This window comes from Myodes glareolus, chromosome 6 (assembly GCF_982192425.1).
Source record: "Myodes glareolus chromosome 6, mMyoGla1.1, whole genome shotgun sequence".
Classification (NCBI taxonomy): Eukaryota; Metazoa; Chordata; class Mammalia; order Rodentia; family Cricetidae; genus Myodes; species Myodes glareolus.
Window position 1 is genome coordinate 39986897 of NC_142031.1, and position 25017 is coordinate 40011913.

At 41.3% G+C, this 25017-nt stretch overlaps 2 protein-coding genes and 1 non-coding gene across 14 annotated transcripts in view; 2 read left to right on the plus strand and 1 right to left on the minus strand.

The window, feature by feature from the left end:
* The window catches only part of Ptcd3 (pentatricopeptide repeat domain 3), a 31413-nt gene extending 13903 nt beyond the window's left edge, over positions 1-17510 (plus strand). The window contains exons 9-24 of one of the 2 annotated variants that reach the window (XM_048421946.3): positions 2338-2393; positions 3454-3541; positions 3687-3747; positions 4148-4233; positions 5018-5162; positions 6012-6062; positions 10041-10130; positions 10352-10380; positions 11192-11298; positions 12437-12515; positions 12606-12696; positions 13354-13439; positions 14395-14543; positions 15949-15990; positions 16532-16690; positions 16887-17510. In XM_048421946.3, the coding sequence (XP_048277903.3) occupies positions 2338-2393; positions 3454-3541; positions 3687-3747; positions 4148-4233; positions 5018-5162; positions 6012-6062; positions 10041-10130; positions 10352-10380; positions 11192-11298; positions 12437-12515; positions 12606-12696; positions 13354-13439; positions 14395-14543; positions 15949-15990; positions 16532-16690; positions 16887-16980 (1413 nt within the window). In that variant the 3' untranslated portion in view covers positions 16981-17510. The other variant, XM_085690706.2, reaches the window with a different exon arrangement.
* Positions 15475-15611, plus strand: LOC125410225 (small nucleolar RNA SNORD94). The gene has a single exon (XR_007235012.1). It is a non-coding gene; the product is annotated as a small nucleolar RNA SNORD94 (small nucleolar RNA).
* A 5629-nt stretch (positions 17511-23139) lies between the features above and the next one.
* The window catches only part of Immt (inner membrane mitochondrial protein), a 44620-nt gene continuing 42742 nt past the window's right edge, over positions 23140-25017 (minus strand). For all 11 annotated transcript variants that reach the window (XM_048426610.3, XM_048425908.3, XM_048425154.3 and 8 more), the window contains one exon: positions 23140-24081. In XM_048426610.3, coding sequence (XP_048282567.2) covers positions 23468-24081 — 614 coding nt within the window. In that variant the 3' untranslated portion in view covers positions 23140-23467. The remainder of the gene's footprint in view (positions 24082-25017) is intronic.

A 25017-nucleotide genomic window follows, 5' to 3' on the forward strand; every position in this document is an offset into this window, starting at 1 on the left:
TGAATATGTACCACACATTTCTGGGGGAGGTGAACCTAGGGCCCTACACATACTAGATAAGTACTGAGTCATGGAACCCGTTCTCCAGCACCTCCCCCTCATTTTGTTTGTTTGTTTGTTTGTTTGTTTTTGAGATAAGAATCTTGCTGATGTGCTTGGACTGCTCTCTTTTTTGTGTGTTTTTTGAGACAGAGTTTCTCTGTAAGTTTTTGGAACCTGTCCTGAAACTCTGTAGACCCGAACTCACAGAGATAGACCTGTCTCTGCCTCCTGAGTGCTGGGATTAAAGGTGTGCGCCATCACTGCTCTTTTGGACTGCAGTTCATATACTGCATGCATCAGCCTCCTAAGTACCTGGGTTGCAGGCACCACCGTTAGCTCTAGCTACACATAGCTGGGTGTGGTGGCACACACCTTTAATCTCAGCATAGAGGCAGAGGCTGGTAGATCTCTGCGTTTGAGGCCAGCCTGTTCTACATGGTGAGTGAAGCCCAGCATAGCCAGTGCTACAGTTCAGCTATTGTAAATAGGGCCATAGTAAGTATAAGTGTGCAGGTATACTTTACAGTATGTCGTTTTTCGGGCATATACATGCAATTGTGGAATGGCATAGCTGGATTGGGTGCTGTTTTGAGGAAACCTGCTGATTTCCATAGCAGCGTCACTAGTTTTGTGTTCCCACCAGCCGTGAATATTTAAGGATTCCTTTTATCCTGCAGCCTCACCAACATTTGTGACTAAGGTGAGGTAGAATCTCAGTTTAGTTTTGATTTGTGTTTTCTTAATGAAATAATTACTTTAATTTTATTTTACTTAGCCATAGTTTGTCTTCATGTACTATATACTCAGGCAAAATTTTGATTAGAAACATATGATCCAGTCCTTTGTCACTATGGTGACATTGTGCTGAGTAATGATCACGGAAAGATTCTGTGTTTTGTCAAGGTACAGGTACTACTACACAAGCCTGAGAACCCCGAGTTTGGTATTTGGAGCCATTGTAAAGATACTACGAAAGAAACAACTCCTCAGAGTTGTCCTGTGATCTCCTGTGTGTGCTATAGCATTTGCAGGTCCATACTGAACACAGTATTTTTTAAAATTTATACAGATGTGGGCAGAGTAGGGAGCTTGGTGGGCTTAGGCCAAGTGTTGCCTGTAGATGGAGTGGTCACTGTCAAAGCTTGAGGGTCTTATTTCTAGAAATAGATTTCAAAGGATCCTTTGTGTCTGGTATATAGAAGTGTGTATGAAATGTTTTCCTAAACTGGTATGGATTTATGCCTGTAGGTGCAAAGATCCTGAAAACAGTGTAGATAGCTAATAGCAGGTGATATGGTGAAGATGTTGAGCTATCAGGATAGCCCTGATGGTATTGAATGATTCATCCTGGAAGTAAGAGGTTACTGAGCATCCATAATTAAAAATTCCCAATCCAAATTTTATAACTGAAGCGCTCCAAAATATGAACTTTTTGACTATCTACTGAATGGGAACTTCTACACCTGGCCTTATATGATTTCATTCTTTCAAAACTTCTTCATGTTATATGTGTTTGGAGGATAAATTTCATGTTTGGTCTATACGCTCTTTTGGATAAGGGGTTCAATCTTTGTTATATTTCTAAGAAACATTTTTTTATTTGCAGACGATAAAAATATTTTCGAAGTGTTTTTGTAATATTATGGACTGCTTCTGTTCTTTGTCCACTAATTGTGGGTAACTTCCCTACATAGTAACTACTGTTGTAAAGTGCTCAGGCAGTGAGTAAGTCATACCTGTGGCCTTGAAAAGCGTCTTCTGAGCCCTGCCAGACTGGCCCCCTTATTTCCAGCCTTTCTCCTGAAATAGCTGGCTGCCTACAGAGCTAATCCTGGCTTCTGCAAATGCCAGTCAGGCCTCTTTGTCTGCCTCATCCCTGACACTTGGTTTATATGTAAGGACAGAATTTCTAGTTGTAAAGGTCTAGTATTAGATGTTAATGTCGGTATCTCTTGCTTTCACCCCATGTGTGCAGTATTTTTCTGAGTCAAACCAGTGTTGGGTTCTATAGAAGCAGATTACACTGCTCTTTAGCCCTAGGCAGGCCACAGAGGGTATTGTCTTTGTCCTATCTCTAAATGATCTCTTATTTAAGAGCTGGCCTTGCTTTCCTCAGTGTTCACTGGTTCTTCACACTGAAGGAATTCACTGTGGGTGGGAGCATTTTCTTGCATTTCTCGTTGCCTTTTGCTGATTTATTTCCCTTAGTTTTCTAAATTTTCTTTACTTTTCTGATTTTTTTTTAAGTAGTCCGCTAGCAAATATTGTCTTTACCTTTTATTTCATCCATTCTAGGAAGAGGCTACAGAGGAAAGTAATCAGACATCCAAGATGAAGACTATTCCTTGGAAGTATGTTACTCATTGAGAATCTTATATTTTGGGGATTTGACAGTACTTGAAAAGTACTTCACATTGTCCTGAGTTGCAATCCTGAAATGTTCTAAACAGATTTTTCCCCTTCATTTTACAGATGTATTCTACAATCTCTCTTTATATTTTAGACCTTTTGTCTTTTCTGTGTGTGTCGGGGTTTCTCTGCAGTTTTTGGCTGTCCTGGAGCTCGCTATTTAGAGCAGGCTAACCTTAACTCAGAGATCCTTATGTCTCTTGAATGCTAGGATTAAAAGTGTGTGCCACTTCACCTGGCTATTATTGTTATATTCAGGATTCTACCTACATAGCCCAGGCTATCCTCAAACACAGACCATCCCTGCTTCTGCTCCCAAGGCCTGGTATAACAAGTGTACAACATCACTTCTGGCTTAGACTTGTAAGAGTGTTAACTCCTGCCACCATACAAAAGTATTCTGTGTGGGTGTATAGAGAAGAACGGCTACTGTTAATACCAGAAATTGAGATCTGGAGAGATGGCTCCATAGAGCATTTCCTGTTCTCTAAGGTGGTTTGAGTTCCATTCCCAGCACCTGTAGTCCCAGCTCTGGGCGGTCTGACCTGTGGGCACTAGCACACGTGACACACATTGAAGCAGATGACACGCACATGGACTTTGTAGAAAGATCTTGGCTTATATTGTGGTTCTGTCCAGTTTCTTTATATTAGGAAATATAAAGTTGAGTATACAGGAAAATGTATATAAAGTGCATCATTTTCTTTTCCTCTAGTGGAGGTGCAAAATCGTTCACATTCGAGTCATGCTTGCCTTGGGAATTCTATATCAGAAGACAAGAAGTGGGGTGGGGAATAGATCCTGAACTGTGTATCTTGTCTGCGGAGTTTTTCTTTACCCGGGGACCATTAGCTATGGTACAACTGCAGACCTTTGACCCTCCATTTTTTGAGATAATTCTGTCACACTCCTCTGGGTGGTAGAAATGTTATGAAGAAAATGGTGGCAGTTACTACTAGTTTTCCCAATGCCTCTGGTTCACGTTCATTCTGTTGTTTCTAGAACACAAAACAATGCTGAGAGAATCTTTGCTCTAATGCCAGAGAAGAATGCACACTCCTACTGCACAATGATCCGAGGGATGGTAAAGGTACCTTACATTATTATTTTCATCTTGAAAGGTCTATTGAGTTGGTGATTCTTTTCCACCCTTATGCTAACATGGTTGGGAAATGCCTGGGAATTGGAGGCTCCTGTTTAGTGCGATTTTGATGGTGTTATTTTTCTCTCTTCAGCACCGAGCTTATGCACGGGCATTGAACTTGTATACTGAGTTATTAAATAACAGACTTCGTGGTGAGTTTGGGACCTCCTTCTAGCTGTGTCTTCCTCTAAGGCTGTGGTTCTCAACCTTCCTAATACTGTGACCCCTTAATACAGTTCCTTATGTTGTTGTGACACTCCAACCATAGAATTATTTTATTGCTACTTCATAACTATAATTTTGCTACTGTTGTGAGTCCTAATGTAAATATTGGATATCTGATATGCACCTGCAGGTTGAGAAACAATACTCTAAAAAGAATCGGTGGGATCTTTGAATTTTGTTTTGGTCATTGACCCACAGTTGTTTGGGGAGTTGTTTGACTTTTGTTGCCACACTAGTGATTAAGATGGGATTAGAGATCTGGTTCACTTCAGCTGTTTTGAAGTAAATTTCCAACCTCAAGTTTTGTTAAGGTACTTTGTTTTACAGCTGATGTATACACCTTCAATGCATTGATTGAAGCTAAGATGTTTTTGCCTGATGAGAAATTTGAGGACAAATGGAATAGCATATTGGTAAGGAAACACCTTCATTGTCTTCTTGTTCCTTTGACTAAGAAATACTAATTTAGCGTTTCTGTGCTGGTCCCTTGCTTAAGAAGCCTCTCTATTGTGGGTTTAGAGGAGGATACTGATTGATCTCTGACTCCATAGGCCTCTCTGTTGTGGGAAGGAATACTGAATTGTCAATGACTACAATAGATAGGGTGCAGGAAGAGTTGGGGCACTTAATGTCTAATTGATTTATTGTTAGGTGCAAAGGTACATACCTGTTGTAGAATTCTATCCAGGGAAGTGAAAGTGAAATCACTGGAGAGATTTTGTCAAAACGTAGAAATAGAATGTGTTTTTATATACCATTTCATTTTAGTCTCAGTTTGGTGGAAGACTGCAGATCCCTTGTGGTGCGTGATAGGATTTGGAGAGGCAGACATGTTGGCCTATGACATTGTTCAGAGACTTTCTAGAAGATGAGATCCCTGGCAGGCAGTTCTTTGTCAGTTTTTGGGTTTGCTAGTTTTCTTTCAGAAAGGGTATCACTAGCCTGCCCTTACTAGCCTGGAGCTTGATATGTAAGCCAGGCTGGCTTTGAACTTAGAGATCCCTTGCCTCTGAATCTCAAGTGCTAGGATTAAAGATGTGGACTACCAAACCAAGCTGTTTGTTTTTTAAAGCAGATAATTATTAAATTAGGAGTATAATTATTAATTTGTTTCATATGTAGCCACAGAATTAAATTCTCGGTGCTTTGGCAGATTATGCTAGAGTAAAAAATTTTTCCTGTTTTGGATTTGCCCAGGATCTGCTGAAACATATGGTTGCACAGAAAGTGAAACCGAACCTGCAGACTTTCAATGCCGTGCTGAAGGGTCTCCGGAAGTTTTACTTGCTTGGAAGGCTGCCAGCCTTACAGACATTACGTGAAATGAAATACATTGGAATAGGTAAGGGTACATCCTGGGTCCTCACTGAAGATGAGGTGAGCTGGCCTCTGGTCTCAACCATAAAAGCAGAAAGTGTCTTTACCTTTACCATTACTTTCCTGTTAGGGTTTCCTTATGACTATGTAATTTCATGTGCAGTTGCTCCTTTCTGTCTTGGTATTCAACTCCAGATAAAAATGTCTGATAAAATCATTGTGTATACATATGTACTGGTTTTTGAACATTCCTAAACAATATAAGAAGTGTTTGCATAACATTTGTGGCATAGCAGATGTTGCTGGGGATCTAGAAATGCTTTGACGTACACATCAGGATGTGTGTGAGTCACACACAAATACGTCACCATTTTATGTGAACATCTGCACAGCCGGGCATCCGGGGTCCTGGATACCGAGGGGTCCTGCATACCAAGTGATGACTTCTGTTTCCTATTTTTACAGTAATACAATGTTACTTTAACATTTGAAAGACTTTGTAGTTCTCTTGATTTTAAAGGGAATTGATGACTTTGTTAGCCAGTTTTAAATTTTAGGATGTTTTTCTAGCATAATTAGGTCTTCTAACTCAAATTATGTGCTACTATATTGTAGATGCTTCAGTAATTGCTTAGTTTAAGATTAGTTGGGCATTGATTGACTTCGTGGTGCTTTGCTGTTGTCAGTAATAAATCGCTCGTATGGATAATAAAGTGTTGTCTTTAGGGTGACTTCACCTTTTTGTGAGACAAGCTAAGAATGTCTTCAAAGGAATAGAAATATCTTTTGTTTAACTGTTACCACTGTGCTTCAACTTTATTTTAGATAACTTATTATTTATTTCTCTTTTTTTCTATCTACTTGGTAATTTGAGAACCCTCACTTGCAACATACCATCATATTATTCATCTCTTTTATCAGCGAGGTATGTATAACTTTACATTATTTTGATTTATATGAAAGTCATTTCTTTTGAGTTTATGTAATTGTTGTAGTACTTGCTTCTTATATGAATTAAGAAGAGAGGCTGGAAAGGAAAGATGGCTCGGTGGCTAAGAGCACTGTTCTTTGAGAGCATCCCAGCATCCATCCACATGGTGCCTCACAATCATCTCTAATTCCAATCCTCGGGATTCAGTGCTTCTTCTGACCTCCAAGGGCTCCAGGCAGGCATAAGTATATATACAAACAAAACTCCATACACAACTGGGCATGGTGGTGCACGCCTTTAATCCAACACTTATGAGGCAGCGGCAGGTGGATCTCTGTGAGTTCAATGCCAGCCTAGTCTACATAGTGAAACCCTGTCTTGAAAAACAAACAACAAGCATACACATAAAAAAATTTTAAAAAATTAAAAATAGAGAATTCAGCCCTGCGTGGTTTGGATACCTGCAGTCCTAGTGCCAGCACTTAGGAGGCCAAAGCAGAAGAATCAAAGTTGGAGGCCTTTAAGACAGTTATTTCCCAAAAAGAAAAGAAAATTCACAAATTAGCATTTAGTTTGTGTAAAAGGTTAATCTTTAGAGTAGAACCCTTGATTGTGACATAAATGCAAACTGGAGAGGGACTGTAAAGTGTACTTAGAGTTGGTTGTTTTTTCTCCTTTGTTCCTTGGTCTTTGATCTTCTATCTTTTGGGGGCCCCACCACCCAGCTCCCAAATGAATCACACATGGAAGCTTATTCCGGGGTTTTCGATAGGCACAGTGACACAGCTCCACATATGCTCAGTATAATAGCTTAGTAGTCACATATGGGTAGTTTCAGGATATTAAAGAAAATGTGACATGAGGGTTCAGCAACTACATTCTTTTTCTTTGTGGGGTCCAAGAATCAAACTCCATCATCAGGCTCGGCAGCAGTTACCCTTATGTAACACCCAGGCATCTTACCGCCCCACAAATTACCCGCTCTTATTCTGCCATCTACACTCCTGCCATTCTTCCTCACAGTGGTTCCCTTCTACTTTCACATGTCATATATAAACAGAAGCATCTGCGTAATCTAGGTTTTATGTGAAAAAGGAATGTAGAGTTGTCTGACTTATTTTGCTTAATAGAGTGATCTCCAATTCTGTTTTCCTGCAAATTGAATCTTTTTCTCTTAAATAGAACTCCATCATATATTCTAGCCCTGGTGTCACTTGTCTGTAATAATTTGAAAAATCAAAGCAGGCAGATTGGATAGATGTTGGGCCAGCATATCATATATGAGTGTCAGAAAAAGGGAGTGAGAGACCCTAGGAATATAGGTTAGTTAGTAAAATGTTTGTTACACAATTGAAAAACTATAGAGTTTGATCCCAGAACCCAAGTGTGGTAGCTCATACTTGTAGTCCTAGCAGGAATGGGCAGATTCTTCACCTGAGGGCCATCCAGCCTAGCCATTTTACCCTTACTTTGCTCTTGTCATTCCATTTTATCATAGCACCCAAGACAGACCCTGTTACAAAAAGGCAGATGGTTCAGTGAGTTAGGTCTTTACCAGCCTTGGGAATTTAAATTGGATTCCAGAACCAGTGTGAAGCCAAACCACGTAATAAGTGTCTAATCCCCCCGTCAATGGTGAGACAGGAGGAAAAGACCATAAAATCCCCAGAAGCAGCTCACAGGTGAACCTGTGATTCCTAATCTCTGTACCTTAATGTTGAGATTAATAAGTATATTTCCTTTTCAGAAAGTTCTTGCCTATGCCATAGTTTTAAAGTGATATCCCTTTGGTTTTTATGTAGCATTTCTGAGTATTATGTCCTTCATTAGTCTGTAACCCATTTTTAATTATTTTTGTACACAATGTGATTATATTTTTTCTACCTATAGAATTTTGAGGGCCACAGAGATGGCTTAAGCCAGTGGTTCTCAACCTTCCTATTGCTGTGACTCTTTAAAACAGTTCCTCATGTTATGACCCTGAACCATAAAATTATTTTCTTTGCTACTGTAAAGAATTATAAATATCTGATATACAGGATCTCTGAAAGGGTAATCTGACAACCCACAAGTTGAGAACTCCTGGTTTAATTGGTTAAGAGAACTTGTTGACCTTTCAGAGGACCCATGTTCCACTCCTAGCACCCACAAACTCACTTCCAACTTCTGGGCAGCTGGCATTTTCTTCTGGACTCCTAGAACACCAATACACATATATCAGCGGTTCTCAGCCTGTGGATTGTAATCCCTTTTGGGGTCACATATCAGATATCCTGCACAGTTATGAAAAAGAACAACTAAAATAATTTTATGGTTGGGGTATCACCACAAAATGAGTAACTATTAAAAGGTCTCAACATTAGGAAGGTTGAAAAACACTGATATATATGAATAAAATAAAAACTTTTGTCAACAAGGGTGTGTTTCTTGGTCTTTGCTATATGAATTCACTGCTGAGTCCTCTCTCGTCGGTTCTGCTGGCTAATTGTGTGTTTTTGTGATACTGTGGGAGGAATGTAAGTTGTAGTGCTCACAAAGAATCACTAGGGAAAACAGTGGTGTTGAACACACGGGGTTGTCTCTTAAAGTGGAGAGATAACGTGTTTTCCCTCCAAAAGACGGAAATAGATAGGGTTAATAGCCTGGTAACCTGCACTACCTGTATAGCCAGACCACACTTAGTACCCCAGACCCTTCTCGTCTGTTTTGTTTACCTTGAGCCTGCTTTCTTTGTTAATCTAGAGATCCTATCATTATGGAAGAGTCCCAGTATCACTTACATTTTCCAATAGTTTTGATATAGCCATGCTTTACTGTACACATCGGATTGAGTTCACTATCACCAGGAAACTTTTTCCACATTGGGCTGTGCATAAATATGCCTAAAATAAACCACCTGGTTTATTAAAATAAACTCTCAGAGTTTGAACTAGCACCAGCTATTGAATTATGTTGAACTGGACTGACTTCTTGCTTCTTGTGAATCGACATTTTCCTGACCGTGGTGTTTGCAAAGGCAACCCCTACACACCCCAGTAGGTGTAGTTTTTGCCCTATTCGGTTGGCTTTTCCAAAATCCAGTTATTTTGCTGTGTAGCGTAGATTGTCTTGAACTTGCTGTGTAGCTCAGGTGAACCTGACTCCTGGTCTTTCTACTTCACTGTTGAAATTAAAAGCGTGGATGGCCATGATTGGCTCATATGACTTCTACCAATTGCCCCATCCACTAATCCATTCTGCAGTTGGATATTTTTTTCTTGGCTTCCTTATCTGGTTTTACTTTAAAAGAACACAAAAACCACCAAATAATTTGGTTAAGTGTGTTGGTTTGAGATTGGGAGCTGTTGGTATTTGTCCCACTTGTTGGAGGGAGAGGGGCTGCTTGATCGTTCCTGGCTCCTCAGCCCCGAAATAATCACAAAGAAACTGTATTCATTAAATCACTGCTTGGCCCATTAGCTCTAGCTTCATATTGGCTAACTCTTACATATGAATTTAGCCCATTTCTATTAATTTGTATATCATCACGAGGTCGTGGCCTACCAGCAAAGTTTCAGCACGTCTGGCTACAGCTGCGGCTCCATGGCATCTCTCTAACTCCGCCTTCCTCCTCCCAGGCTCTAGGCCAAGCCATTTCTTTATTCATTAACCAATAAGAGCAACACATAGACAGAAGGACCCTCCACACCACCCACTCAAGAAATTTGACCTTTTTAGGAAAAAGATGAAGAATCTAAGTAGAACATAAGAACAGAGCATAGTGATTCTTAGAGATTTTACCAGTACTTGGGTTCTGGGCTGTACTGGTCTCTTTAAGCAGGTTTTGGCGCTGCCCAGCTCTGCCAGGTCTTAGGCTAAAGATGGAGGCAGCAAATAGACTTTTATGACTGGGGGCTATGAAGTTGGTTCTACTTATGGAAGTGAACTCCTGATAAAAAAACAAACAAAAACATTTGCCTTACTTTTCTGCAGCTAATGCTATAAAAACACCATCCCTGATCATCTATGATATCATGCAGGAATTAGAGGGAAGAACGTTTTCCCCACGGGACCGGGATGACGGTACGTACAGAAGTTACATGTGCTATTCCTCTAGCTCGTGATGGGTGGTTTGCCTGAGTGCCATTAGAAGCCTTGTGTTGACGGGAGTGTTTATTTAGCAGAGTAACAATATTTGGATTGAATATTTTGAAAAAGCCAAGGTGTCTGTGGCATAGTAATGTACTTAGTATGAAAATAAGGTTACATCCATAGCAATCAAACTTGTAAACTTTACTTTTCAGATAAATTTTTTCAGTCGGCCATGAATGTAGTAAGTGCCATTTCCTATTTTTCTCAGATTCCTCTCTATTTCTTCATTTTTGCCTGTAACTGAGTGCTTCTGCATGTCCTTTCAGTTTTAATTCTTTGGTCATGTCTTTACTTCTACTTTCCTTCTTTCTGTACAGTCTATACTTTAAAAAACTTTAAAAATCATACCCCAGCTCTATTCTTCATTGTGTTGTCCTTTATGCTGCTTTGATAGCTTTCGGAGTGGTTTTTGCCCATTAGCTGTGTAGACTGATGGAAATAGGTTGTTATGTTGGTTTTCATTTTATCATCATTGTAGGAGAAATTTGTGCTTTCTTGATGAGTAGAGAGCATCCTGTTTAAGGGCTCATGGGCACACAGGGTAGCCCTGTGGTAGTGTTTGTCACAGGAGGGGAGAACTAGTAAGTTTTTCAAGGCTGGTTCTTCAAGCTGTTTCATGGTGATTTTAATGGGACACTGGAATTACTAACTGAATAATTTTGTTTTAAATTTCATAAAACTAGGTTTATTTTTCCCCATTTTTTGTGACTTTTTTGCTGTCAATAATTTAATGTTGTTAATTAAATATTTATGCAAAGAAATATATACTTTTTTTCTAAGACAAGGTTTCTCTGAGTAGCCCTAGCTGTCCTGGAACTCTGTAGACCAGGCTGACCTCAATCTCACAGAGGTCCACCGGCTACCTCTCAGGGGCTGGGTTTAAAGGCTTGCACCACCACCACTCAGTCCAGAAATGCATACTTTTTCATTATGTGTTGAGTCTCTGTTTTGCTTACAAGAATGTCTGGGTAATATTAGTTGCAAATTTTCAGTGTTCATCTCTCAGAGATTTAGAACTTGCTTACCAAATACATCGTCTTTTAAATACGGGGGACAACCGGAAATTGATTGGAAGTGATCTTCAACTCAATTTCTATTAGTAAGTATGTTACTTTATATTTTTGAGAGAGAGATTGTCTGTGAGTGTATGCACACACCTTGTAAGCCTATCTCTGCTCTACCTTGGAGTTGGTAACATGCATTTGCTAGGAATGCTTGGTTTGTTACATGATTTCTGGGATCCAAACTCTAGAACAAGGGCTCTTAACTCTTGAGCCATCTCTCCCTTGATTTTAATCACTAGATTCTGCAATGGGAGAATGTTAATGACTGTTTATCTCAGCTCTAGTTTTAGGTTGTCTGCCCATTATGTCATAGTTTTTGAGCACTTGGAGATTAAAGCAGTGGGGCTGAGGAGACGGCTTCATGGGTAAGGTTCTTGTTAGGTAAGAATGAGGTCCTGAGTTCAGGTCCCCAGCACTCATTGATGGTATGTGTCTATAACCCCAGCATGAAGAAAGAAGTAGAGATAGGCAGATCCAATGGCTAGATGACCTCAGGGTGGTCACATAAGCGGAGCTCTAGTCCAGTGAGATGGACAAGAGTTGAGGACACCTGAAGCACAGCCCTACTAGCTGTCCCACATTCACTGGGACAGGCAAGCATGTCTGCATACATACATACAAACAAAGAAATGACTCGTCTAGTGTGCATTTAGAGATTTTTATCTTCTTTTTAACATTTTATACCTTTTTATGTGTCATGGTTGTGTCCTTGTTCCCCCTCGGAGTACTTTCAATTCAAGTAATATTTACTTCAAATAATAGTTCTAGGATCTGAGCAGACAGCCCAAATGGTCCAGCTGAGGAATAAAAGATCTCAATTGGGAAATTAATTACAGCTAGCACTTCCTTGGTGAAACATTGACCCTTGTAACTGGAAATTGTAAATACTTTTTATTATTTTGTATGTGCCTCAGCATGGGCGTCTGGGGTGGGGGTTCAAAGGACACCTTTGTGGAGTAAGTTTTCTCCTACCTTTACATGTGTTCCAGGGATAGAACTCAGGTTGCCAGGCTTATGTGGCAAACAAAATACCTTTACCCACTGGACCATCTCAATGACCTAAAATTAAAAACATTAAAAGTCTGTATTTGATACATGAATAACTATACTGAGATTTTTACCTCATTGTTAAGCACACGGGCTTTGATCTAAACATGCTTTTTCTCTCCACAGTTCGAAGTTTTTCAGTTTGATTTGTTCAATGGAACAGATTGATGTCACCTTGAAGTGGTATAAGGACCTAATACCTTCAGTAAGAGGATTACTTGTCTAATGTGTTTATAGAGGGCTGAGTATCTTTCCTGATGGATGCTTTAAAGTCATGTTTGTACTTCTCTCTCAGGTCTTCTTTCCCCACTCCCAAACATTGATAGGGCTTCTCCAAGCATTGGATGTGGCCAATAGGCTAGAAATGGTTCCTCAGATTTGGAAAGGTTAGTGTCAGTTTTGTGCAATACCATCTTAACTTCTGTTAAGATTCTTGAGTAACACATTTGTGTTTTTAGGACTGAAAACTTTCATCCTTAACTTGGTTAACACATTTGTTAAGGTCAAACTTGTGGACTATTGCTCCTGTTATATTGAATGATTATACATGGACAATATGCTCATTTTGTGCAGTTCTTAAATGATGGTATCTAGGAAAGATTGCTAATCATGTAACGTACTTAAGCTTGAGTGACAGTATCCTACCATAAAGCCTGATTGATCTGGTGCAGTAAGAATGAGTAGCAATGCTGATCATATTGCTGAGTTAACAGTCATGAACATAGGTGTTTCTCAGTTTCATGTGCTTCAGATATCAGTGCTTTGAGAATAGGTACTGAAGTCCTGCTCTGTCTTACTTAAGTATTGTGCGTGTGCTGTGTTTTACATTGACTGCAAACAGTTGACAAAAGATCTCACTATATAGCTCTGGCTGGCCTGGTATTCACTTTGTAGACCAGGCCGGCCTTGAACTCTCAGAGATCCTCTGCATCCCAGAGGGCCAACTTTCTCACCCACCAGAAGTTAAAAGTCAGTAGTGGATAAAGATTCACCAGATGATCTGCATTTTGATGATCACTGTTATTTTTTTCTTTTGCTTTAAGATAGTAAAGAGTATGGCCATACTTTCCGAGATGCCTTAAGACAAGAAATCTTGATGCTCATGGCCAGGGATAAACACCCACAAGAGGTAATTGTCTTGAGGCTCAAGTTCCATCATTAGATGTGTACTGACGTATGTATTTGCTAAAATTATGTCCTTTCAATGGTTGTTTCCCTGAATTTACCCATCTTTTGTTGGGTTCAGATGTGCACATCTAGATTTAGGTTAAATATACATTACCAGTAGCAAAATACCAATCTTGGTGTTAGCCTCATTTCTCTAGTCTAAAGCAGGCAGCAGGAAAATAGTTATGACAATGAATGCCAGATTATTTTATAATAAGTATTCCAGGGGCTAGAGAGCCGACTCAGTGGAAAAGCACTAGAGGACCAGGGCTCAGTTCCCAGTACCCACATCAGGCAGCTCATAAATAACTGCACTCAAGTGCATTACTCCCTTCCCCCTATACACACATAATTAAAAAATAAGGGTTGGAGAGGTAGCTCAGTGATCAAGGGCAATATGCTTTTCTTTCAGAGTGCCCTGGTTCGATTCCCAGAACCCAGGTGGAGGCTCACAACTGTCTAAGACACATGCAGTCAAAACAGCCATACACATAAAATAAAAATGATTTTTTTTTATTATTAGAGTAGGTTGGTTTTTTTTCTCTGTAATTGCTACCTGAAAAGATGTGAGGCGGCTCAGTGGATAAGGAGCTTTCTACCAAGTCTGATGATCTAAGTTCTTTCCCTGGGACCTACATGGAAGGAGAGAACCAACCCTCACATATTGTCCTCTGACCTCTACACATGGGCTCTGGTGCCCTTTTGTGCACATCTGTACAGTCAATCAATAAATTAATACAAAACTTTTTAAAGGAAATTCATAATATATTTCAAACATGTAGTTAATTGTATTACTGCAAAACAGGTCCAGCCTTCTTTTTACTGTATTTCTTGCTAGTCATTCATGTGATAGTTTATTGGTTTTTAAATTCTTGTCAGACCAGCTAGGCAGTTCTGCTGACTCTTAGAGCCTCTAGCTTCAGGTGGCATTTGCTGACTGTGCTGCTGATATCAAATCCACATATGAAAGCCAAGATGCCCGGCAGACTTCTCTTGATTGGCCAGCCAACTCTCTACAGTGTATAGCTGTCCTTTTTTTAAGAGGTGGCAGAACCCAGGAAGCATGGTGAGTGTAAATACCAACATTTATTCTTAAAGCCAAAACATGGACTCAGGTTGATAGATGAGTGTTCTCTAATTCAGCATAGTATACAGTGGAGTTTTGGTGGACACTTGCAAATACCAGTTAAGAAGCAAACTTTTGGTAAGGCCAGTGTGTATAGTTTATTTGAGAAGAGGGTATTGTTCAGGCAAGCTGAGAATTCATGTTTCATTTTATATCTTTTGGTTTTCTGTGTCATAATGGCTAAGAAATTCAACATCATTCTTCTGCTCCTATAAATGGTTCTGAGAGAAGTATCCTTTTGAAAATGGTCCTTTAGTTAAATAGCAGTCATTTGCAAATGCTTTTCTCATTTCTGTCCCCTGACTTAAAATGTAGATTGGGTACCTTAGATTTCTGGCTACTGGCATGTTTTAAAACATGGCCTTGACAAGGGCCTATCTTCAGTTTATGCCACTATTCTGCTTCTGTGTTTTTCCAGCATTTCTTTTTCCTTGTCCTTTATCAAACTCTCAGAGATCCGCCTGTCTCTGCCTCCCGAGTGCTGGGATTAATGATCCGTGTCACCAATACTGACAATTTTTCCAGCATTTTAATAATACACTAATTGTAGTATTTATAAATGGTGCCTTAGGCATATTCTTTTTTTCCCAAAATTAAAAGGTACTTTGTAGAGAAGTCAAGATGATCTTGTTCTCTCTCTCTCTCTCTCTCTCTCTCTGTGTGTGTGTGTGTGTGTGTGTGTGTGTGTGTGTGTGTGTGTGTACACATGAATATATTGGACATCTATGGCTAGTCTATTGTTTAAAACATCTTTTTCTGAAGAAGAATCTTGTCTTTGGGTTGTAGTTCACTTAAATGTGACCCGTTTAGCATTGTGTTGTCAGTGAAGACAAAGCTTTTGCATGGTCAGGCAGATTGACACACTATGAAGCAGGCTGTGATGATTGGCGCAGGGGTACGGACCTCAGCTGAATCATGGGAGCTGAATGTATGTGTTTTGCCTTTGTCTTGCATGTGGCAGGCTAATGGCGTTCACATATATGAGACTGTTGCCTTAATCTGAGCCTGTTCTTCATACTGGGTTTTAGGGCAGACTGACTCAGGCTTTAAGAGGGAAATAAATAAGCTAAGCTCACCCCACTGCCTCTTCTCAGCTGCACAGGTGTAGGATGGATTCCCTCCTGCCCTGGAGGACAGCACTACAAATAGTCCTCATCTCTGGCCACATCTCAGCTGTGCCTGTTGAGTTTATGCAGCCAGAGCTAGTTGAGACCACAGGAATTCAGGGAGTCTATGCAACTTCTCTTTAGGTCACTTAATTTCTGAGCCTGCGAAGAGACAAACCAGCTTTGTGTGGTTGCCACTTTGTTTTCTTGTCAGCAGTCATATTCTTCTTCTTTGACAGGAAAATGTTGGCACTTTTCAAAAAGCATAATAAGATTCCCAGGTAAGTTGACACCAAGAGGCATCACCTGGTAGAGGCTTCACCTGGTAGAGGCTTGAATTAGTCGCATGGGCTTTGAAATTTCTTCACGTATTTAAGCCACTGCATTTGAGGGAGGGCTCCTTGGCTAGACAGGCAAGCATTTCATCTCCTACCATTCAGAGCATCCTGAGGAAGCTTTTTCTCTGCTCAGTGATCATGTCTTGGGGATATACAGAATGTTATTTTGTAACTTTCCTTCAAAGTTAATGAGGATTTGACTAATAAACATATTCTCAACTTTTCCTGTAAATATGTGACTAAAAGTTAAGGGACTAAGTTGGGGGCACTGAAGAAATGATTCAGTGGTTAAGAGCACTTTACTTGCTTTTACCTAAGACCAAGGTTCAGTTCTCCAGGGGATCTGACACCTTCTGGCTAACAAGGGCACTGCACACAAATGCTGCATCTACAAAAATGGAGGGAAACACTTGCATGCGTAAAATATGTCTTTGATAGGGGGGAAAAAGTGAGTTGGGGACATTCAGTTTGCTTTCTTTTACAGAGGTGAATTGCTGGAGGAGTTTATGAACACTGCAAAAGCATCTGAGAACCCTGCTTTGGCCATTGAGGTGGTGAAGCTGGCAAGTGCCTTCAGCTTGCCTGTTTGTGAGAGCCTTGCCCAAAGAGTAATGACAGATTTCACAGTCGACGAAAAACAAAAGTAAGTCTGTATATCTCCTCTTGGGTGCTTTTCGCTTTTTCAGGTACGATATTGTTCCCTTACAAAGCCAAGGTGGTGATGTAATAGTGGTTTCTTCTGTCACATGAACTGTTGGAAGCTTTCCTTTGTTCTTAAAACTGCTGGGACTGTATATGTCAGAGATACCAAACACCATTTCCATTTCTTTTCCTTACAGGGAAGCCCTGGGTAACCTCACTGCACCAAACAGTAGTAATGGAGACAGCAGCAGTGACAGTGACAGTGACATCAGTGAAGACAAAAGAAATTGAGGTGGCTCACCATAGCTGCTGGAACGTTGGAAGTGGTAGCTAAGCAGACACGGGGCTGAAGATGTAATGTAAACTCAGTGTTGCAGCATTAGCCAGACACAAGGCCATGGGATTCTTCTCCAGCACCACTGAGATGCAGATCTGGGCAGCTTTTGCCTAGACAATGACCAGCACTATGAGGTCTGTAGCTCTTACAGGAGAATAAATCCCACACAATGCACTGTCTGCAGACTTCATTCCCATTTATCATCATGTTAGAGCTCATTGGCCTTTGCTGCCCACCTGCTCTGTGGTGTGCTGGCCTTTGGCTTAGAGATACAAGTTTAAACTGGTTCTCATGCAGGTACATAATTGTGTTGTATTGATTATATTCCAGTTTGGGGAGTACTTAATGTACTTAACTGTCTTAGAACCAATTAAATCAGAAGCAAGTTACTGGTTTTAGGTTACACAACTGGCAAAATGATTAAATAAACACAGTGATTCAATGTGTGCTTTTATTTAAAATAAATAAAAACGAATAGTCTTTATTTTTTGTATGCGTGTACATGGTCTTATGAAGGCCAGAGGTCAATGGTGTCTTCTCCAGTTGTTTATCTAGGTTTATTTATTGAGGCAGGACCTCTCATTGAGCCTTGAGATTGCTGGTCATTAGACTGGTTGGCCAGCCTGGAGATCCGCCTGGCTTTTCTACATAAATACTTGGGGATCTGAACTGAGGTCCTCATACGCACATAACAAGCACTCTACAAAGGGAGTTTCCTCTCCAGTCCCAACCTTGTCTTCTAACTACAATACCCAAGAATGTTTGAGTTGTATGAGTGGTTCAGCTCTTGCCTAAGCACAAAATATTTTGGCCCATACGGGCACTTTATAAGTGGATATTTAAAGTGATCTAGGGGGCTAGTGATGACAAGGATATGAAATGTCATGACATGTATTGCTACTGATCACCTTGGTCAACTTTATATTAATCGTGTTTCTTTTAAATGATAGTAATGGATAGAAATTTAATGTTTTCAGAGCTAAGTCCACGAGTGCTTCCGCTACCATACAATCCTCTCAGATAACTAAGGCACTGAGTTCTGCACTGCTGTGTTCCCATCTACATTTACCGTCTATTCCCAAGCCAGGACCCTGTCTTGTCTTCATAAATCTTGGCGCTTTCTTACCCAGAAAACAAAGTCTTGGGCTGGAGAAATGGCTCAGAGGTTAAGAGCACTGACTGCTCTTCCAAAGGTCCTGAGTTCAATCCCCAGCAACCACATGGTGGCTCACAACCATCTGTAGTGAGATCTGGGGCCCTCTTCTGATGCTGCAAGCAGAACACTGTACAAATAATAAAAAAAATAAAGAAAACAGTCTTAAGGCATCATAAGAATAATGTGTGCTTGGGCGATGAGATGGCACTTGATTACCTACAAAGCATTTGGGTAACGGACAGAGAAGCTGGCTGCCAGGAAGGATGTTAACTCTGTCCATTGGCTCCAACACCTCTGTTCCTGGGGGGGGGAGAAGCGCTCTCCCTGGCATTTGTGGTAATGCCCCTTCCTTGAGCACTGGTTTGAAGCCAGCCATAGAAAACCCTTGACATGAGTATGTGATGGACTTTCATATCCACTTGATATGTGTAGCTCAAACTCATGTTTCCTTCATGCAAACCTTCACTGAGCCAGGAAGTGACATGATGAATGTCCCGTTTTCTGCTTGTGTTTCTCTCATCATAGTCTTTCATCTCCAGTATTTTGTTGTTGCTTTTTTGTTTTTGAGACAGTGTTTCTCTGTGTAGCTTTGGAGCCTGTCCTCTGTAGACCAGGCTGGCCTTGAATTTAGAGATCTACCTGCCTCTGCCTCAAGTACTGGAATTAAAGGCGTGCACCACCACTGTCCGGCTTCATCTCCATTACTAATAAAAGGTTAAGTTTTCTGTGCCAAAGTTGACCACCACTCCAGGTTTTACTTTCTGAGCCAGCCATGCTATGTATTTCATCTGTCTCAGTCCTATGCTTTTTATTTCACTGGTTCCCATTCTTTGGTAATGAGATTGCACAAATTCTTACAGAACTCTCTGAGTAGTTGTTTGCCATGTCTACATGCCCACATTCCTTTAGTACCATGTTCCTAAATGACTCTTAGTTAAATGGGTTTTTGCTACTATGGAACCCGTTTTCCCACTATGTACACCAAGCTGACTTTGATGGGCAAGCCATCTTGAGTGCCAGAATTGTAGCTGTGTGACACCTTGCTTGGCTTTCATATGTTTATATGGGAAAGACTTGCTTGTAATTCAATTTTGCAGTTTTAAAATAGATGATTTGGGATAGAAATTTTGGAGTTACAACTCACATCCAATTAGCACCAGAATCAAGGGGTATGTTTTTCTTTTTTTCTTTATTACGCATCCTGGGTTGGTTTTAAACTAATAGGCCACATGCCTGGCCTTCCTGAATCCTGGAATTAGAGGCACAAACTACCACCTGGCTTGAGAAGCGTTGGAACATCAAGAGTGGGTGTGCTGCTTAAAACAGGTGCCAGCCCTGACACAAGCCACCATAAGAAAAATAGCAGACTTTCTGAGACTAAGGGCTCTAGAAATGGAGCCAGTTGGTGTGATATGTGTGTGCATGAGACATGTTGAGTTCCACAGTGGTGCAAAGCCTGTGAGGACAGGATGTATCTGAGTGACTTGTAACAGGAACTAGAGAAACTAGGGCACCAATAAAACAAATGGAAAAAAGGATTCTCATGGAGTGGGGAGGGGGACCCCTTAGGATAAAGATTGATTTACCTGTATGCAAATGTGCAGGTGCCCAGAGGACACATGATCCCCTGGAGCTGGTGCCACAATTGGGACCTATTTTGGAAATTTGTCCCCTCTAGTCCCTTAATATGGACTTTAATGGTTAAGTGCCTCCTCATCGACCAAGACCCACTGGTCTTAAAACCAGTGTCTGTTTGGAAAAACAAAATTTTCTGATAAGCATAGCTGTTGTAAGAGACACAGTCAGCATTGGGGTCAGAGGAAATACTTTGTACTCTTCTATGACAGTTACCTTCCTTCCCTCCGTGTTATTTCTTTTGGAAAGTATTTCTCTTAAAGCCCCAGGAATTGAAATCTTTTGGGGGGCCAAGGACCAGAATTTTTTTCTTAATGGATTAAGATCCAAACCTATGCCTTATAAGTCTGATCACATGCATGGATGGTTATATCTAGTGGAAAGACATGTCTTTCCACTAGAGCCCCTGGACAGGATAATACTGACCATCAATCTGTAGATACAGCACTGACTTTGCAACGACTGGAGTTTAGTTTTACAACAGAAAAGGGTATATGATTTGGTATAGTCACATGTAGGACATAGTTAAAACCAGCCAGACTTCACCAGGAGGCAGTGATATAGGCCTTTACTCTGACTCCTTGGGAGGCAGAGGTGGATCTCTGTGAGTTTCAGGCCAGACTGGTCGACACAGTGAGTCCTAGGACAGCCAGGACTATACAGACCTTGTTTCCACAAAGCAAACAGAAACCCCCTCAGTCTCAGTAAAGCATATTAAAGAGTGCTGAACACCTGACCTGTTCAGCTGTGGACTTTTCCAAGGATTCAGAACTCAGCATGATTTAATATTAATACTCTGACAATCCATGGTAGTCAAGACTAAAGGTTACTCTTTTTTTGGGGGGGGGGGGAGTTCAAGACAGGGTTTCTCTGTGTAGCTTTAGAGCCTGTCCTGGAACTAGCTCTGTAGACCAGGCTGGCCTCAAACTCAGAGATCTGCCTGCCTCCACCTGCTGGGATTAAAAGTATGTGCCACCATGGCCCAGCAAGGTCACTTATTCTTAAGGACAGCCTCAACCTTGTATACCTGTAGGATGTACTCTCACAACAATGGCCCCTTTACTAGATAGTGCTTTATAACCATTCAAAACTCATAAAACCAATCTATCAAGTTTAGAGAAACCACATCACCTTCTCCCTGCCACTTACATGCCTGAAAATGAAAGAAGCCTAGACCACTAAATCCGATAAATGTAAGCTTCCTACCAATCAAGCCTTTTTATTTGCCTTTTGTGTTAATGGAGATGGCCTGTTCTTCTGCACTGAGTTCAAGCAAGTTACTTTGAAACTGGTGGGATTACTCATTTGGGATTTGCAGACTGCTTTTATCCAGAACCTGTTGAAAGAACAGAGGATGAATGTTAACCCAATGTTCTGTGTTTAAAGACTGCTTAGATTCTACTGCATGAACATAGCTCATTAGTTTTCATCCACTGGCCTTTTTCTTTTTTAAAAAAAGATCAGGTCTGGCCTTGAGGATTTCTGATTTTCCTGCTGCCACCTCCATCTTGCTGGGATCCCAGGCATCCAGCACACCCAGTTTAAACACTCTTACAGCAATCAGAATGAGGTACGGTGACAGGGAAACACGGGACCAAGGTGATGCCTTGGCTTTGTGTCAAGTCCCAAGTGGCCGTGGTATTTGTTCACATGCAGTTTAAACAGGATGCTGCATGTCTCAGACATGCCCCACCTGACTGCTGGGCACCTCAGACTTTGTTGCACAAGCCTGGTAGCTTCCATTTCCCTGAAATGAAGCGGGAATGTGAAGCTCTCCTTTTCACTTTAGCAGTTAGCCCAGGCTAGGCAAAAGCAAGGGCAGGCTAAGCATGAGTACCCTTCCTTTTTAAATATAATGGAGGTAGGTAGCACTTGGTAAAAATCCACTGTCCTATTTTCTAAAATTTGAAGGCCAGGGGCTGGGAAGATAGCTCAGTCTGTGAAGTGCTTACTACAGGCAGGCCTCAGAACCTGGAGCTCATATCCCCAGAGCCTACAAGCACCAAAAAAAAGTCATGAATGCACATGCTTCAAACACTGGCCATCCAGCCTATCCTAATGAGTTTCAGGCCAGTAAAGGCCATGTCTGAAAAACCAAGTGGAGGACACCTTGCGCGCGCGCGCACACACACACACACACACACACACACACACACACACACACACACACAAAACATCTGAAGTCTTCATTACTTTGATACAGAACTAAAACTAAAAGGAAGCATTGTGTTGCTTGCTTCTGGTGAGCTCAAAGAATCATATCATTTGACACCCACCCCATCCCACCCGATTTTCTGAGTCTTTCTGTGTGGCCATGAATGGCCTGACTTGAATGTAGGCATGAACCATAATGACATAGTCACATGTGAAGAAAGCTTTTCAGGGTTTGAAGAGAAACTAGATTTCCTTACGATCTAGTATATTCTTGTGATAAGAACAGAAACGCTCAGTTTACACGACACATTTTACAAACTAACGTACTTTTGAGACGTAATCCTATTAGAGATGGGAGTAGGGATGTGAATAGTCCATTAAATCAGAGTATAAACTAGTTCCAGGTAGGCGCCCACAGCGCATCTACCTGCAGAAACAGGGCAATCCACATGCAGGTGCTCCAATCAGACCCATTTTTACCAAACCAAAGGGCAAGTAAGATCAGTGCTGTGCAAAGGCCTTAATTTATACCCATTTTGAGAGGCTGTAGGTGTGGGCCTATATAAAGACAATACAGAAAACTGCTCTGATGCTTTGTGGGTATGTTTTCTAATACCCCAACAAAAAGTTAAAAACTGGCAGGATTTTTGTAGAGATGGTAGTCTTCAGGGTATGAAGAATTAAGTCAAAAAGTAAATATTTAATGTTTCTTCACTATGGCAACAACTGTGCCAGACTCTTGACTTCACTGGCAGTCTGGCTAAATTCAGATTCCAGGTTCATAACCTCCATCTACTGAAGATCCGCAGTCCAGGTACTGGGAAACAACACCACAGCAGGAATAGTGAGCTCAAGAACTCTGAGTACAGATGTGTGTGCTGGAAACCAGTAATGCAGCTTTTCCTCTGGGGGCTATCAACTACTTCCTGGGCCTTTCAATCACTATGCTAGGTCCCCAAATATACACACACTGGCACTTGGCTTCTACATCACTCTTGACTTTGACCATCAGGAGATCCATTCACCCAAACATTCAAAGCCAAAGCATCAGGCCTTGGATTTCAGGTTACCCAGCTCCCAGCCCTGAAACTGTGACAAGTCCCTACCCAGGGAAGCTTTCTGCTCACACAACAAACTGGAAATGGCAATTTGAAAAGGGATAGAGTACTCAGTTTTCATTGTGTTGCTTTATTCAGTTTGCTCCAAGGGCAGAATCAATAGTAGGGATCACAAACATTATTTTGAGTAGCTCACAAGCCTGATCAGTAAAACCTGAAAAACAGGAAGTGTTACACAAGTTGCAAATAAAGCCTCCTGGAGTTCATTGGCATGATAGCAGTGTAAGGACGGTAAATGCAACAGGTGTTAACATCTTGCACAGGACTTGGAACCTGCTCACTTCTAGACAATTCTGGGACCCTTGTTGCAAACCCTGCAGATACCAATGCTGGTTTTCTTTGATATGAAATATGACATTACACAACTCTTCCTAGGCCTTACTCTTGCTGCACTTGAGTGGTTCCTATTCCTACGGCGCTGGCGTATGCAGTCAGGATCTCCACTATCTGCTTAGTTTCTAGGGTCATTCGGGCCTCCTTCAGCCAGTCCTGTGCCACTCTTCTGGACTCCCCTTTTAGCTGATTGACAAACTTTGCTGCCAGCTCCAGGTCACCATGCTCAATACAATAAGAGGCATATGAGAGCAATTTAAATGTGTTTATATCCTCAGGGTAGAGCTCTGCCGGTGACTTCTGCTGCTTAGGCGGGAACAGGAGCAGGGACTGCAAGTAGGACAGGAAGTATTGGTACAGGCTATTTCTGGTTTCATCAATCATCGCTACCCTTCGGGCTTGTTTTTGAACAGCATAGAAACGGGCTCGTAGGGTCTCTTCACTGTATACCCCCCTGGTCAGGGATTCTGGAGGAATGGCTGCAGTTAAAGCCTGGGTAAATTCATTATCAGAACAGCTGACTCTGATGGCCTCAACGGCACTCCCCAGTGGGATGGTAGGTGTTTCTGCAGAGGAAGTCTTCATGCTGTACTTTAATGCCTCCACTGAAAGCCAGAGCTGGTGGGCTTTTCTGGCTTCTTCTTCAGCAACTGCATGACCTACAAAAAAATAAATAAAGCAAAGAAAGACATTTTTCTGTCTTCTTCACACACACCCCAGATACACCTGCAATAATCTACATCCAACAAGTTAACAAGGCCAAAAGCCAGCTGTTTTACAAAGTAACAGGAGATGACACAGTTTGATGAGGACCTGACTAACACTGAAAATACTGGGAGGATGTAAGTGTACAGCACAAGTTCCCTTCTTCCTATGAGATCCAGGACAATGGATTTTTTCTGAAGAGGATGGTAAGGTCATTCATATTTGCAAGATTTCTTTTTCCTTTGGCAAGAATGTGTGTGTGTGTGTGTGTGTGTGTGTGTGTGTGTGTGTGTGTGTATGTATCCCTAGCTACTTTTGAACTCTATGTAGACTAGGCTGTCCTTGACTCAAATATCTGTCTATCTCTGCCTCCTGAGTGTTGGCATATGGTACTATACCTGGAGATTTCGAATTCAGACATTTTTATATTTGGTAATTTGGTGGCCAGGCAGTCAAATGACAGGGTTTCTCTGTGTAACCCTGGCTGTCCTAGAACTCTGTAAACTAGGATGGCCTCGAACTCAGAGATTAACCTGCCTCTGCCTCCCTCTCAAAATGTGAGATTAAAGGCAGGATGGCCTCAAACTCAGAGATCCACCTGCCTCTGCCTTCCTTAAAGGCGTGTTACCAATGCCTAGCCCTAGGCCAAGAATTTCAAGGCCACCAGTTTGTCAAAGGAAAAAAACAAAACAAAACACATAAAGATTTCAAAAAGACTTAATGAACTAGGAATTAGAGGATGACTCAGTGATTGAGAGCACTGGCTGCTCTTCCAAATGACTCAGGTTCGGATCCTAGCACCCACAGAAGGACTTGCAACTCTGTCTGTGACTCTAGTCCCAGAGAATCCAACACCCTTTTCCGGCCTCCTTGGGCTTACTCGCATGTGC